General features: G+C 34.9%; 3 protein-coding genes and 1 long non-coding RNA gene across 6 annotated transcripts; 2 read left to right on the top strand and 2 right to left on the bottom strand.

The window, feature by feature from the left end:
* Positions 1 to 191: 191 nt before the first annotated feature.
* LOC149495148 (potassium transporter 5-like) lies at positions 192 to 3,128 on the bottom strand. Of its 3 annotated transcripts, none has more exons than XM_089724257.1 (6): positions 2,938 to 3,128; positions 2,619 to 2,841; positions 2,291 to 2,527; positions 1,704 to 2,183; positions 1,312 to 1,566; positions 192 to 1,237 (listed from the first exon to the last, which is right to left on the bottom strand). In XM_089724257.1, exons 1-6 carry the CDS (start codon positions 3,055 to 3,057, stop codon positions 384 to 386), a joined length of 2,169 nt encoding a protein of 722 aa, XP_089580383.1. In that variant the 5' UTR covers positions 3,058 to 3,128; the 3' UTR covers positions 192 to 383. The 3 variants fall into 3 exon arrangements, with proteins under 3 accessions (XP_089580383.1, XP_089580382.1, XP_089580384.1); XM_089724256.1 differs by having other exon boundaries at positions 2,616 to 2,841; positions 2,938 to 3,127; XM_089724258.1 differs by having other exon boundaries at positions 192 to 703; positions 2,616 to 2,841; positions 2,938 to 3,127.
* A 1,417-nt stretch (positions 3,129 to 4,545) lies between these two features.
* Positions 4,546 to 11,052, top strand: LOC105631798 (cullin-1). Its single transcript, XM_012213976.4, has 20 exons — positions 4,546 to 4,704; positions 5,368 to 5,547; positions 5,677 to 5,776; positions 6,324 to 6,509; positions 6,701 to 6,748; positions 6,831 to 7,034; positions 7,119 to 7,196; positions 7,409 to 7,498; positions 7,595 to 7,675; positions 7,779 to 7,841; positions 8,446 to 8,481; positions 8,559 to 8,645; positions 8,724 to 8,873; positions 8,953 to 9,008; positions 9,105 to 9,225; positions 9,330 to 9,491; positions 9,576 to 9,719; positions 9,840 to 10,058; positions 10,145 to 10,312; positions 10,406 to 11,052. The coding sequence occupies exons 2-20, from the start codon at positions 5,408 to 5,410 to the stop codon at positions 10,505 to 10,507; spliced, it is 2,235 nt and encodes a 744-aa protein (XP_012069366.1). The 5' UTR covers positions 4,546 to 4,704; positions 5,368 to 5,407; the 3' UTR covers positions 10,508 to 11,052.
* A 486-nt stretch (positions 11,053 to 11,538) lies between these two features.
* On the top strand, positions 11,539 to 13,560 carry LOC110009278 (uncharacterized). The gene is made up of 2 exons (XR_002284169.3): positions 11,539 to 12,026; positions 13,349 to 13,560. It is a non-coding gene; the product is annotated as an uncharacterized LOC110009278 (long non-coding RNA).
* LBO1 (2-oxoglutarate (2OG) and Fe(II)-dependent oxygenase superfamily protein) lies at positions 13,063 to 15,027 on the bottom strand. Its single transcript, XM_012213977.4, has 4 exons — positions 14,352 to 15,027; positions 14,025 to 14,272; positions 13,562 to 13,889; positions 13,063 to 13,494 (listed from the first exon to the last, which is right to left on the bottom strand). The coding sequence occupies exons 1-4, from the start codon at positions 14,592 to 14,594 to the stop codon at positions 13,234 to 13,236; spliced, it is 1,080 nt and encodes a 359-aa protein (XP_012069367.1). The 5' UTR covers positions 14,595 to 15,027; the 3' UTR covers positions 13,063 to 13,233.
* Between the last annotated feature and the right edge of the window lie 1,309 nt (positions 15,028 to 16,336).

The raw sequence follows: 16,336 nt of genomic DNA, 5'->3' as shown, positions 1-16,336 counted from the left end.
ATTATTTATTTATACGTACGAGTCCAAATTTTCACTGCTTAGCCTAGCTGTAAAAGAAATGAATTAAAATTGGTTAGTAAGTTGTTTCTGCCATGCTGGACTTAGTTTCATCGTCTCTTGCACGAAATGCTACTTCTTGTCTAGCTTGGTTTATTTAATTGCAACTCGATTTCTGTATAAATGAAAGAAAATTGAAACAATAATATCTGGTAACTAGTTAAGGGGCTGTTAAAACACCAAGATTACAATCCTGCAAACATTCTAATATATACTTCTGCCATAACTCACTGATAACCAGCAAGATTTTCAATCCTGTGAGCTAAAAAACAGTATTTTATTTATTATCAGGAGAAGGCATTTGATTGAGAACTGGTCAGAACAATCTAAACCTCGTATGCCATGCCTACTTTGAGTAATTGCTTGCGAGGAATCAGAAAAGCTTCATCAGGTTGTCTCACAGTCCAGCTTAACCAGTTGTAGAGATAATCTATAGTGAATTTCTTAACCCAACTAGACCCATTTGCAGCCACAACTTCACCTTCACCCATCAAATAAACAATACCATCTCTTAAAGCTTTATCAACCAAAGCCATTTCCCTCTGCATATCTTCTCCGCCATTATTGCTATTATCTTCTTGAATAAATTCCCTCAGCTGATTGGCAAACATTTCCTCGAATAGAGCCTCTTGATCCTTTCTTGAATCTGCATATCCGTATCTCACAACACATCGAAATATTAATTCTCCTGGCTTTACTCTTTGAAACAGAAACCTTTCTTCTGCAGGAACTTTACTAATATGCAGAAACTTAATGGAAACAAATACAAGAACTGAATGTAAAGCTGGAATACTTGACACATAACGAGGGAATATAGGAGATATGCCTTGAACAAGCTGAGTATAGAATAAACCAAGACCATCCATTCGATGGATTCTTGTATTTGAGACTATATCAGTAAGTTTTTCAACTCCAATATTATTTTCCAGCTCGTAAATGTATTTGTTTCTATATCCATAATTCCATATGAACATGACAGAGACCAGAACAAAGGCTAAGCATAAAGGAAAATATCCTCCATCAGCAAACTTGTACAGTGAAGAACTCAAATACAACAACTCTATTAAACCTACGGTTAATATGTAGATGATTATGATAATTATATTTGTATTCCATATCATAACCATAACAAGAACGAGGAATGAAGATGTAATTACAAAAACAAATGTCACAGCAATTCCTGTAAGAAGAAAATTAAAGAATTAGTACATACAGATATATTAATTAGTAATTAATTAATCCTTAATTAATTACCATATGCATTGCTGAGTTGAATAGTGTTTTTGAAGCCAAGAGTGACTCCTACACAAGCAATCATTAGAACAGTGTCGATCTCCGGCACATAAACTTGTCCCTCATATTCTGCAGATGTATGAACAACCTTGACTCGAGGGAAACAACCAAGTTCTACAGATTGTTGGATGATAGAGAATGAAGCAGAGATTAATGATTGACTAGCAATAATGGCTGCCGATATAGCTAGAACAAGCTGTGGCCAATACAATGTTTCTGCACCAAAGAAACTCTAATAATGAATAAAAAAAAAAAAACCAAAATCCATAATGTTTGAATTACCAGTAATAAAATATTACGAAACAGAGTACTAAGAGAACGTTTAGTGAGCTACAAGAGAAAATAATACTGACTTGGTATTGAGCTATAAAATGCATTTGGAACATGAGAACTGTTTTTGCGAAGATAGGAACATTGGCCAAGATAGGCAAGCAATACAGAGGGAACCAGTATAACACAACTGCTCAGTTGAATTGAGCGAATGTTGAAATGACCCAAATCAGCAAACAGAGCTTCAGAACCCGTAAGGCATAAAATGACACCTCCAAGAGAAATCCAAGCATCCTTTTTATTCCTTTGAAAATACTGTATAATGTATATCGGATTGAGAGCTTTGATTGTACTTGGGTCATGCTTGAAGAAGTTGAAAACCCCAATAAATGCAATCAAAACAAGCCATAGTGCAAGAATTGGAGCAAAACTGTACCCAACTTTATGTGTTCCAAATCTTTGAATTTGAAACAAGACAATCAAGATCTCCACTGAAATCCACATTATTGCGTCTTGTTCAAGGCAAGGTACAGCCAATTTAAGACCTCCCACAGCCGATAGCACTGCACCCACAAATTCAAATACTTTTATAACTTCATTTTGACAGGGACGATCATGTTTTTTTTTTTTTTTTTTTTCTCTCTCTTTTTATCGGTCAATATTTAATTACCAGATATGCAAGGTGTGAGAATTCCATCTCCAAGGACCATGGACACACCGAGCATGGTTGTGATCAGAAGAACGTACTTCATTATATGGCTATTTTCTAGCCATGATTTTAGATATGAAGCCATTGTTGATGCATCAGAGTTATAGATGGAAGCTTCTGTATCCTGTGACTGCTGAGTTGGTATCAAACTCACCCTGACATGTCGGCATATCAAAGAATACAGAGCAAATGTCCCTCCTGCAAGTGACAAAATTTAAGAAGATCATTTACATATATATGTCTTGCTTGGTTTTTGGTAAGTTATTATTTACAGTATGAAGCTTACCACCTCCACTATTGTCTGCAGACATAACGATAAACACATACTTAATCAGAGTGATGACAATAATGGAGTAAAAAATCAAAGATAAAACACCAAGAAGATCATCATTGTGCTTTATCCCATTCTGGAAAACCCCAGGAAACACATACAGTGGAGAAGTAGCCAAATCGCCATAAACTACACCTATGCATTGGAATGCAAGCTTCAAAACAGTTCTCCAATCTTCTACCTGCATAACCAACAGTTGTAAATTAATGAATTTCCGAACTCAAAACAATCATAAATAAAATATTCTGACTTCATGTAAGTTAAAGAAACCAATTACCTGATGGTTTCTATAAGAGCTATTGCTTCCACCGGCCTCCATATCGAACAAGTCTTTTTCTTTTTTAACAGGGCCACTCTCTTGTCGTTGCTCTGTCCCTCGTTCTTCCATCTCCGACATTGTTTTTTCAAGAACGTTATGGATTAGAATCACTCAAATTTCACAGGCTAGTTTATTTTGCTAACATACCAATATATAAAATAATAGAAACCGCGTTTGCATATTATGTTAATATGATTGGTTCTAATAAGTTTCTAGATTGGATGCAGTGTTTCTAAACCCGGGAACCCGAGGATTTTGTCTGGTTTTTTCTGGACACATAGGACATTTGTGGGTTGTTTATCATTTTCTACCAGGGAAAGCAAATCCATTTTTACAGAGTTACTTGGTTTTGATTTGAACTGTTTATGCCTTTCGAAAATTTCCAAGTTTAATTCCTATTGTTTGATTCAACAATTTCTAGTTTGGGAGAGGCAAAATAGAAGAAGGCATTCCCTAGGTAGCCTCTTTTCCAAAAGTTCTTGTCAGACAGTGGCTGTAAGTATCACTATGACTTGTAAAAAACTTATCCTCATTCTTACAAGAAATTTGGTAAATCCCGTGCATGTCTTAGTTGGACTCTTAAGAATGGTTATGACTGATTAATTAGCTGCCTGTACAAAATTGGATGAAAATTATAAATATAGTAACAATAAATTTGATTGCAGCTTTCTTTCCCTATATTCAATAATTTGAAAATTAAAGGTGACCAAATGCTTCGGCCGATTTGATTCGATGAATCCACAATTATTTTTCGGCTCGGTCATAAGGTTCATTTAAAATTGAATTTAATCGATAAAATATTAATACTTCCTTAAATTTCTAAAATAATGAGTAAAATAAAAAAAAAAAAAGAAATGATGAGTCTTAATTAGACAGAGAGGTTATATAAGTTTAAGTTTTATTGCAAATATTTTTCCTATTAAAAGTATCAATTACATTGTTTTTTTTTTTAAACTTTCAATTAACTATAGTGTTATTGTAACTTCTAGAGAGAAAATAGCTGGTTTATGTTACAACTACCTATATCATATAAATTTATGACCAATATTTATATTTTTAAGCAAATGATTATAATTAAATTACTATTAATTACAAATTAAACTTATAGAATTTTATAAAACTCAATCAATTTTATAAAATGAGGCATTCATCATTAAAAATTAAATTTAATTAGTGGAAGGTTTGGTGATAATCAATTCAAATTAAAATAACTTATTGACATGAAATATAAATATTATGCAAGATCTAAACTTATTAATTAACCTTTTATAATGGATCAACGTATATAAGTACCTAAAACAAATACGAGTTTTGGTAAGTATTAAAAAAATTATAATTAAGTAATATTTGAACCACAAAAATATATGAATCGTTTTATTCAAACACAAAGATCCATTTAATTGATTTTTCCTTTTTTATTTTTTAAATTTTTTATTGCCTTACTTTTATCCTTAAAAAAAAAAAAAGTCTAAATGACTTGAATGTTTTAATCGCTAAAAAATAAAATATTTACAATTTTAACTTTTTTTTTTAATATTACGACTAGTATTTTTTTAATTAAAAAAAAGAAAATGAGGGAGAAATGAATAATAGAGGATCCGAGACCCGAAGATGGCCATATCTTCTTTCTCAACAGCCTCTTCGCCATCAATGCTTTGTCGGACCTCGTTTTCCTTCTTCTCCATCCACACTGTCTAGCCTTTCTTCTTCTCTTCTTCGAATCAGGTCTCTATCTTCTCTCTCTCTCTCTCTCTCTCTCTCTCTCTCTCTCTTATATATAGAGGTACTTACATATGTTACTCGATTTTATAATCGCATCTCTTGATCTCTTTCTATTGATCGTTTCTTCATCCTGGATGAATTGCTTTTTTCTATATTTGACAAATTCGTCAACGTCATCTGGTTTCGAGCTCCGATTAGAGCAATTGCTTTGTTTGGTTACTGAGAAATCGTAGGAAAACGGAAGGAAAGAAACCTTCAAGTATCATTTAGGGGAGCTACTCTGATCAAGACCTGAAACTCGATTTAGTGTATTCTCTAATTATTGTTTCGTCTCTTGCTTCTCATGTACCGAATGGTGAATTAGGGTTTTAGACGCCGAGTTTTTCGTTTTAGGTCAAGAAGAGGGGAATTTACAGTGACATTTGTCGTTTTTTACTTTGTGTATTTTAGATACAGTTAGGGTTTTTGTTGTGATGACAATAAGGTCCAGCTCTATATATCTGTTCGTGGAATTACTTTACTCGGACTAGAGTTTGAGTTTGTTGTAAATAGTATTGGTTTCTAAGTTCTTTATGAGTTAATGTCTTAGTCGTTGTGGTCTGTGCAAGAATGGTGAGTTTGTTGCTGTGTTGCTACTAATAAAGGATTTGTACATGATGTTTGCAGATTTTGGTTTGGAGGGTCTGGGAATTAAGGTTTTGGCAATATGACGATGAATGAGCGGAAGACGATTGACCTAGAGCAAGGATGGGAGTTTATGCAAAAAGGGATTACGAAGCTGAAGAACATCCTGGAAGGATTGCCTGAGCCACAGTTCAGCTCCGAGGACTACATGATGCTCTATACGTATCCTTTGATATGTTGCTTGCAATTTATGCTAGTGTGTACACGTTAATCAATCCATGTTCTGGTTTCATTTGCTAATGCTGTTGACTTTGTTATTATGGTTGCCATTATCCTTAATTTACTCTATAGTACCATCTACAACATGTGTACGCAGAAGCCTCCTCATGATTACTCCCAACAACTGTATGACAAGTACCGTGAGTCTTTCGAAGAATACATTACTTCAACGGTGAGGAAAATTAAACTGAGTCTTAGTCTTCCAAGCTGTTTAGTAGTCCATGCATTTTGCTCGTGGCTTTGAATCAAAATATCTTATTGTATGGCATGAAATTTAGGATGAAATGTACTTATTTGGGATCTTTTTATTGCCTATTTTTCTAAAAATTTGAGCATCTATGGGATCTAATGAACACTTAACCCCATAATGCTATATGTGTCATAAATATGTTGAAGTTAATGTTAACTTTCCTAAGTTCTTTGCAATACAGCTAGCTTTTTTTTTATTTTAAAGTTCACTCCATGAGAAATTTGTACTGTTTTTGGATGCTTGCAAACTGGTTTAATTTTTTAATCACTCAAACCATGGATTGAAAAAGGCTTGTATTTTCTCCATTCTTGTGTTGATTGTATTTTCCCCCTTAATTGTTCTCTATCGGTGGTCCTGTTGGGCTTGGGTTACACCATAGTGTGGATGGTGCATTCTTTCAAACTTTCATCATTCAGATGCATATTATCTGTTGGTTGTATTATTTTTGTCAATGAGTTTTATGGTTCAGGTTTTGCCATCCTTGAGAGAAAAACATGATGAGTTTATGTTGAGAGAGCTTGTGAAAAGGTGGGCAAACCATAAAGTTATGGTTAGGTGGCTTTCTCGTTTCTTCCATTACCTGGATCGATACTTTATTGCTCGGAGGTCACTCCCACCCCTTAATGAAGTTGGACTCACATGCTTCCGTGACCTGGTATGTGATGAATGAATCCCTGCTGTCATCTTATTTTCCATCTATATTTGTGAAGGCCATTTTTCCTGCCCTAGTCATCTTGCTTCTTGGACCATAATGTTAAGAACTCCTTTTATCACCCACTTTTGTGTATGCCTTTTCGAAAATCATATTGTAAATTTATGGTGTGCGCGTTTTTTTATAAATTCCAGGTCTACCAGGAGTTAAATGGTAAAGTGAGGGATGCTGTAATTTCTTTGGTATGGTACACTTTGCCTTAAATGTACGTTCTGCTTTATATTTCCTTCATGAAATTAATGAAAAATAATTGTTTTAATACAGATTGACCAGGAGCGTGAGGGAGAGCAGATTGATCGTGCTTTATTAAAGAATGTTTTGGATATATTTGTCGAAATTGGGATGGGGCAGATGGATTATTATGAGAATGATTTTGAAGCAGCCATGCTTAAAGACACAGCTGCTTATTATTCTCGGAAGGCATCAAATTGGATTCTAGAAGATTCTTGTCCAGATTATATGTTAAAAGTAAATTAGCTGTTGTTTAACACATTGAAATAGAATCTTGTTCCATGTTAATTGGTTTCTAATGTATCTTGTTGGTGACTCCAGGCTGAGGAATGTTTAAAACGGGAAAAAGATAGGGTTTCTCACTACTTGCATTCCAGCAGTGAGCCGAAACTGTTGGAGGTTAGTGTTTATTTTTGTATTCCAAATTTTTTGAATAGTTGATTTTATTAGTCGATGATGGTGCCACCCAAAAGACTGCAAAATATTAACTAATATGGGCCTTGACCAAGAATCTCCTTTGGAAATTTTCGGGCCCAACTTAAAATGTACATTTTTATTTTCACTCTTTCTATCGTGACACCATGTGTCTTTGTTTGTCCCCAATTTCTCAGAAAGTTCAACATGAGTTGCTGTCTGTATATGCAAACCAACTACTTGAAAAGGAGCACTCTGGATGCCATGCATTGCTTAGAGATGACAAGGTAGATTACGCATTTACATTTTAATAAACTTTTCTGGTCAGAATAAATTGGCTGATGGTTGGTGTTTCCTTCTATATTTTCTAAATTCTGTTTTAGGTAGAGGATTTGTCACGAATGTTCAGGCTCTTTTCCAAAATTCCTCGAGGCTTAGATCCTGTTTCCAGTATATTTAAGCAGGTAGTTATGCTTGAACAAGTATTTCTTTAGTTGTGGTTGTTCTGAGATGCATGTGCTGTAAGTTCTAAATTGTTCTTGGAAAATTTTCTGTTCTATGTTGCAGCATGTTACTGCTGAAGGCACAGCTTTGGTCAAACAAGCTGAAGATGCAGCAAGCAACAAGAAGGTCTGTATCATGACTGCTTAGTTTTGCCAGATTATGTGATATGGCTCCACTATAGCAATCCCTTCTCTCACCCGTAAATAACATAAAAAGGTTTCTCTTATTCACATGATGTTCTACAGTTGATATTTCTATGCTGTTTTGTGTGCTAAGATCTGTAGTTCTGATTGTTGACTTTCAAGTATTCCTTTTCAACTTGGTATGATTCATTATATTATGATAGTAATAACATTATGTTTAGTTATAAATTTAATTTGTTGATCAGATCAGCAATATTGTGGCATGAATAGTTATATGGAACATTATTTTGCATAGCTGCTTCTCCCTTCTCTTGTTTTGATGATGCTTTTACTGTTAGTCCCCTTTCTGACCTCATGATCTCATGGGTATGTCGCAGTGACTTTCGTATAAAATGCATATCCATGTTTCAACAAGTGAATTTGGACCGATTCTTCTGAGTTTGGATTATCTATTATGTGGCTTATATCTTTTGAAATAATGATTGATCTGCTCAAAATGGTTGCACACACTCTCAACTATTCTTCAACCGATGCCTTTTGTTGTCAAGGATAATATTTTTATATTGATTTTCCCTCCATTTTTACAGGCAGAAAAAAAGGATATTGTTGGTGTGCAAGAACAGGTGAATTTATTAATTTCTACATCTGAAGGTTGAATGTGCTATTAAATTGGTGGGGTACTGAATTTGGTTGTTTTCAGCTTTTTGTTAGGAAGGTTATTGAGCTGCATGACAAATACTTGGCATATGTCAATGATTGTTTCCAGAACCACACTCTTTTCCACAAGGTAGACTATTGTTTGTAACATTGTTAGATAATGTAATTCCAGGTCTATATTGTTTGAATGTTCTGTGTTCTTCCCCAGGCACTGAAAGAGGCTTTTGAAGTTTTTTGTAACAAGGGCGTTGCTGGAAGTTCTAGTGCAGAGCTATTAGCGACTTTCTGTGATAATATCCTGAAGAAAGGTGGGAGTGAAAAATTAAGTGATGAAGCCATTGAAGAAATGTTGGAAAAGGTCTGGTAGCTTTCATCAGTGTCTGATGAGTTGTATATGCTATTTCAGTTTTTTAACTGAATTCATTATTGATATGCAGGTGGTGAAGCTGCTTGCTTATATTAGTGACAAAGACTTATTTGCTGAGTTTTATAGGTAAGCAATGTTGTTTCCTCATTAATAGACATTTTAATTGGATATATTTGCAGGAAAGTTTTCCCCTGATTATTTTTTCTTGCCTGTCATTAACAGGAAAAAACTTGCCCGGCGACTTCTTTTTGATAAGAGTGCTAATGATGACCATGAGAGAAGCATTTTGACAAAGCTGAAGCAACAATGTGGTGGTCAGTTCACCTCAAAGATGGAGGGGATGGTCAGTTGCCTTTTGTCATCCTTTGCTGATCAAAAGTTTAAATGTGTATATGCATGATATTATGATATCAACTGATGTTTCTCAAAATTAATTTTGCTTTCTAGGTTACCGATTTGACATTAGCAAGGGAAAACCAAACCAGTTTTGAGGAGTATCTAAGCAATAACCCTAATGCAAATCCAGGGATTGACTTGACAGTTACTGTTTTGACAACAGGCTTCTGGCCAAGTTACAAGTCTTTTGATTTGAACCTTCCGGCAGAGATGGTATTCTTGTTTCATTCTAGTTTAGTCAGAACGTTAGTATGTTGGTAGAGTAACTAACATCTCTTCTGCTATATGTTGCTTTAGGTTAAGTGTGTTGAAGTTTTCAGGGAATTCTATCAAACGAAAACAAAGCACAGAAAACTTACCTGGATATACTCTCTGGGTACTTGTAACCTCATTGGAAAATTTGAACCGAAAACAATGGAGCTGATTGTGACTACTTATCAGGTAATGTGCTAATAAAGTTAAATCTCTTTTATTTATCAAGTTAATCATTAAAATACGAAGGGATGGGTTTTCATTGAATTTCTTTAGTGCTGAATGCTGATCAATTTCCCCTTCAAATAGGCTTCTGCACTGTTACTTTTCAACTCTTCTGATAGATTGAGTTATTCAGAGATCATGACTCAATTGAACCTGACTGATGATGATGTTGTTAGACTGCTCCATTCTTTGTCATGTGCAAAGTATAAGATTCTAAGCAAGGAGCCAAATACAAAAACAATCTCTCCTACTGATCACTTTGAATTCAACTCCAAGTTCACTGACAAGATGAGGAGGATCAAGGTGCTGAAGGCTTCTAAACATATCTTGTTGGATACTACCTGTTATCTATTACACGAGAGAATGAATTTGCTTTTTTCAACTCGCAGATTCCTCTACCTCCTGTGGATGAGAAGAAGAAAGTAATTGAAGATGTCGACAAGGATAGACGGTATGCTATTGATGCCTCAATCGTACGCATCATGAAGAGCCGGAAAGTTTTGGGTCACCAACAGCTGGTTATGGAGTGTGTTGAGCAGTTGGGTCGCATGTTCAAGGTTTATATGGCAGTTTACTCTTTGATGATTTTGTGTTTCATTTATTTCCTTTGTTCCAACTCTGATTTTTTAATTGGATTATGAAATTCTCAGCCTGATTTCAAGGCAATTAAAAAGCGGATTGAAGATCTGATTACACGAGATTATCTCGAAAGGGACAAAGATAATCCTAACTTGTTCAGATACTTGGCATAAGGTGGCCTGGTCTATTGTCCATGAATAATGAAGTGGTGACAGTGGCTGCTGCAATTTGCATTGAAAGAGAGGCTGTAGACAATTTGAAGAAGCACAAGAATATGTATAAATGCCATTAATTATGCTCTGCTTTTGGTGTTTCCTTAGAAGCAGGAGCTGAGGCTGCTTGTACATTTTGCCTTCAGAGCCAGGTATGAGCAACAACTGTAAGATTGTGCACCCGAGCCGGAGAATTGTAATTGATTCCATAAAGAGGCCCAAGCACCAATAGGACCATTTTGTATCTCGTCTTCTCATTGCTGCAAATCCCATCACATCACTTGGTGCCTCTTTGTTAATTGTTTATTTACCGCCCCTCTGGAAGAAGAGAAGAAAATGTAATTGGATTTTACTTGCACTATGTTTTGATTGCCAGTTTTAAAAACTATCAGGTTAATGGTTTGGTTTTGAATGTGGACGTCGTTGCTTATGCATTTCTGTATATTCTTTTTCAACAAGTACACTTGAGTAACTCTGTTGAACGCAATGGCTTAGCATTCATTGGACTTTTGGAGCTGCTGTTTTTAAGGTTGTAATGAATTACATCAGTCTTTCGTAAGTAAAACTTAAATGATAGCGACTTTTCTTTACTGTCAGATAAAAAGTACAACTTGGTGTTTGGTAAAATTTCTACCAAAATTTGGCATTAATAATATTATAAAATTGATATGAGTAGCTACATTTCAGTGACTGCTGAAATTTCTGGATAAATTCAATAATTATAGACGAAATAAATTGGTTTGAAGCATTAAGATCTGCAAATTTAATTTTCTGTAAATTCCTTATATCTTGTATATATATACTTTTATTTTATTTTTTTTTCTTTTCCCATTTTGTAAAGCAAAGAAGAAGATACACACAGGTGGTGCAGTGGTGTTAGAATAGGATTGGGTGAATGTGGTGCGTGATTGAACCGAACCTGTCTTTCAGAGATCTGCCGCAATGTGGAGCTAAATGGAATGAAATGATAAAGCAAAATTAACGGTTCTCTTAGCATTCCCTAACCACAAGCAAACCCAAACAGTTTGAAATCGCTTTGTCCTTTTCCAACTTAATATTATTGCTATTATTATATAATAAATTTGGGTTGCAACTTGTGATTAGAATTTGCCAAGCTCTGAGTTTGGGGTTGGGGCCCCCATTCGCTGAGCTCACTCTCTCCCCACCACTGAAAAGACCAAAAGAAAATGTAGAAAGTGAAAATCCCACAATGATCGATGCTGATAGCTTGTTATGAAAACACTAATAAATATTTAATTGGGTTGTCCATTCTTTAAATTCTTGTCTAAATATGACTTCATGGTTACAGAGTTGTGTTAGATTTGTATGGAAGGACATTAATTATTCAAGTTGAGCCATTATAGGAGCAAATGGGTTTGCAGATTCTTTTCTTTTCCCATGGACTTGGGATTGATGGAAGTGGAGACAACCAATCCATTTTCCTCTGTTTCCAGCACACGTCACTTGTTAAGTTAATGTGGTGAGTAGTAAAGTCTTTCTTCTTTTTTATTTGGACCACTAATTTGATTTCATCATCATCCTCTTGCTTCTCGTTCTTATTTTTCATCTCTAAATGCTTTTTCAAGCCTAATGACATAAGCATGCTTAATTTGGGTGAATTGTGCGACAAATTGGGCAAATTTAGAGGCTTTTTGAGCTAATTCTACATGAATTATAGGTTGAGGGGATATGAATTCAACCCAAAGATCGATTTTGTAACTTATTTTTTTTAAAGAATAAATTTAGGGAGACAAATTGAGTTTTATTTCTTAACCAATTTTATTTTCATTTCAAGATATAGGACAGTTTTTCTTTTCTTTCATAAAGTTGATCTCATCATCAACATTTCTATGATTCGTATTCTTGTTGATTGAGTTCAACCCAAGACGTGATTCACTCTTACTAAGGTAGTATCGTTTTTCTTTAAAATGGGGTGAATGATTTATTGTCAAAACATTCCAATTTGCATCATTTTTCATTGCCAACGAGGTTTCTTTACTCATTGAAAAAGCTTATTGTGAACCATGTGGCTGGTTTTTATCAATCGTTTTAATTAATATCTCCTGTTTACCTCACATCTAATGGGTTATGTCATGCATGCTAACTAGAGCTCTTCTTTGTGCATTGCTTTTGTTTTTAATTAGCACCAAGAAATGTCATTTCAACTTAGAATCACCAAAATCCCATCACAACTTGCTTGCCTAGTGCTTCCTTCACTTCAATAATAATGAACAACTTACAAGGTGTGGGCTCTCTTTTCTTTCTCTTGCCACTAACAAAAAAGCTTATTTTCCCTCAAAAAATGGAAGACCAGAGATTTTGTCCATTCAGTTTCATTCTTTCATAAAATATATATTAGTACTGGTGTTTTAGTTACCCCACTTGGTTGCAAGCTTCTTTCCTTAATAGGAACCTGATGCAAAAGAAACAGTAAAAGTAGCATTTTATGCTGTTCGGTTTCTTGTTTTCTCTTACTACTTTGTAGTTTCTTATTCATCAAAGTCCTCACAAATCTATTTGACAAGAAAATTGGTATCTTAATACAAATATAGGTTTTTAACACTGTTATTTTAACCTTGCATATATGTTCTACACAACAGAGAAACTGAAACACTAACAACAGTGTGTTAAAAATCTAATGGAAACTATTTAAATGCCTCGAGATGAGGAACCAAGTGGGGCCCTTTTTAACTAGATATTTTGCTTTTAATCTTGGCAAATTCTAGGGTTTTTTTGCCCTGCAACTTGTTAGTTACATAGTGTTTATTGTACTCTCCATGACTGTATCTTCTATACTTGCAGGGGTTATTATCATCCACCAGGTCTTCCATTGGGCCAAGCTCTACTTCATAGCTTGGAGCATAGAAAGTGACAATAGAAAGCCTGTCTTTTTCCTTATGAGTCACTGCCCTATGTTCCACACTCTTGTATTTTCCATTTGTTAGAACCTGTACAATCAAGAAAGACTTAGCTATATATAATATTTATAGAGAAATCAAAATTCAAGATTCTTACTTCTAAAGTGTCACCAATGTTGATTACTAATGCATTTGGAATTGGCTGAATAGGAACCCACTTATTGTCTTTAAGGATTTGAAGTCCTACTGAGCTATCCTTTCCTTGCTGCAACACAGTTAGAGCACTTCCATCTGAATGTGGACTTAGCCCTAAAACAAGGTCTGGTCTTGAACATGGTGGATAATAGTTCATTCTGATTGCTTGCACTGCTTCTCCAAACATTTCCTCAAAAACATTTTCTTTCAACCCAAGGGTCAAAGCTATGTACCTTAACAGATTCTGACATAACTTCCTCACTTCTCTTGAATAAACCTTCACAGTTTCACTGCAGAATAGCACGTGACATTATAGCTCCGAAGACAAAAGAGTCTATTGCTATACTGTAGTCAAAGCTTGTAACAGTAAAAAAAGTTATGGCCTTTAGAACTAACTCTACGGTATCATCGTACAAGAAGATTACCTGAACTTGGGTGGCTTTGTTGGCCATAATTTAGGGTTCCTAATAAAGTGGGGTTCGATCCCTAGAGCAAACATGTTACACCAATCAAGCTTTTGTTCCTCAGAAAACACGAAGGCTTGTCCATATCCCTGAACAGTCCCTGGTGCCATTGGATATTTCTGTTTCTCCTCTAAAGGTAGCATAAAAAAGTCCTTAGCTACTTCTTCTATGTCCTCTAGCAAACTCAAATCAATTCCATGGTTAATCACCTGAAAAAATTAATCAAAAATGCACAACTTAGCTTCAAAATCCATTTTCTTTATATTACTTGTATATATTTTGTTTTACCTGAAAAAATCCCCACTCCTCACAGGCTCTTGCAAGCTGGAAAATTTCAGTTTGGCCCTTCATTAGTTTTGAGAAATCAATAATGGGAACATCAATGACAGATGGTAGAGGTGTAGCCAGTATAGGCCTTTCTGCTATGTCCCTAACAAATCTATGAGGGATTGCTGTTGGCCTAGCCTTTCTTAGTTCTTGAACATCATCAATATGACCAGCTTTGATATGAAAACTAGGTACAGGAGCCATGGAACTAGAATTTAGAGACTTTTAAAAAAAAAATCAAAAAATAAACCCAAGTGAATGTAAGAGGGGCTGGCTACTACCCTTGCTTATGTAGTTTTAAGCTTATAACAGCTCTATTTTTATAGCAGGAGAAAGCATACACTGTGTTTGTGTATTTTTAATGTGGCTTTTACAGGGTGCAATGGCCCTATCATATGCACTTTTTTTCATAAAAATTTTACTTCCACAAGGAATCTTTTAGTGCTTCGATAAATGCAGAAATAACAAGTCTAGCTGAAAGCAGTTTCTTATTTATAACATAAACGACAAAAAAAAAAAAAAATAGTGAATAAAAACAATACTCCCGACATTGCAAGGTCATAGAAGGGTTGGATATAATAATCTGGGGATGGTAAATTTTAACAGTAGAAATTTCTTGACAGTTTTATAATAAGTAATTCGTACTGAAAGATTTATGATTATGAAGATGAGAATCAAAGTTATATATTTTGGTTTCTTTTGATTATGAAGGTCATGTAAGTGAAAACTGAAAAGAGAATGGAATCTGATAAGAAATAGTGGGTTCTGGTACATATATAATTGTCTCTGGTAACAAGACTCCCAAAGTGAGTGGTAGCAGTCAGTAGTACTAAAGGGTAGGTAGGGGCCATCCTTGAAAATTGTCCTAATTAGTTAGGTAGTTTCATATGTCCTATTATTCTCTGAACTTTGCCTTTCTTTCTTGTGTTTTATTATATCTTCTGGTTATGGCTCTTTCAGACCAGAGAGCTCTAGGAGGTCTAAGGATCATAATTCAAGTAGACTGTTTGACGTTCTTGAAAGACATAACAATTGAGGCCTATAATTTAACAAGTAGATTGTTTAACGGTCTTCAAAGACATAACAATTTTTTTCCCGTTTTACATTGTGGTTGTATTTTATGCAAATTGTGGTAAAAGTGTTTTCGTTTATAAATAGGCTATTATTGTCATGTCTGGCTCCAATCACTAGAGGAATTGTTCATTTTGAATCAAATCAATTTCATCACATATTGAATTGGGCTATGAGGTGGTTCTAGCCCAAGAAAAAAATCTTGCGAGCTTGAGTGAGTTTGGTCCAAAGCGGATAATATCTTGTTAGGCCTAAGATGCGACAGACTTGGTATAAGACCCAAGCCTTGTCCCTCTAGCTGGTGGTAGGGCAAACCTCATCTAGCATGTTGAGTCTCTAATGGGGGGGTGAAGCGTAACATCTGCCCCAGATGAGGAGCTAGCTTGAAATGTTAGATTACCTTAGACGAATCTCACATCCGCTAAGCATAAGATACATCACTAAAAGTAATGTATATAAGAATGGGTAAGCCTTAGACTAGTAAAAGGTTTTTTGGGTTATGAGATGGTTCTAGCTTAAGAATAAAACCGTGCGGGCCTGATTGACTTCGATCCAAAGCGAACAATATCTTGTTACGCCTAAGAGCCATAATTTCTCACTAAAAATAAATTTTTTTATGGGTTAGCTGAAACATTAAAAATTGCATCATAAACAAATTATATACTTGTGTCCGACAAAGATATATATAATAAAAGAGAAAAGTTGAAACAGAAAAGATTAGGATTCAATCTTGTAAGGAAGGAAGTGGATTGAAACAAAAAAAGTCAAGCTATCAAATCTAAATGCGCATGCTCTGAGTCTGAGTCTGTAAAGGAATTAACTTTAAGAAAAAGATCATAACGTTATCTCCATTCTCACCTTTCTTTTTACCTTAT

The sequence above is a fragment of the Jatropha curcas genome, chromosome 7 (genome assembly GCF_041381405.1).
Source record: "Jatropha curcas cultivar XTBG-Jc1 chromosome 7, XTBG_Jcur_1.0, whole genome shotgun sequence".
Classification (NCBI taxonomy): domain Eukaryota; kingdom Viridiplantae; phylum Streptophyta; class Magnoliopsida; order Malpighiales; family Euphorbiaceae; genus Jatropha; species Jatropha curcas.
This window is presented reverse-complemented; position numbering and strand designations above follow the sequence as displayed.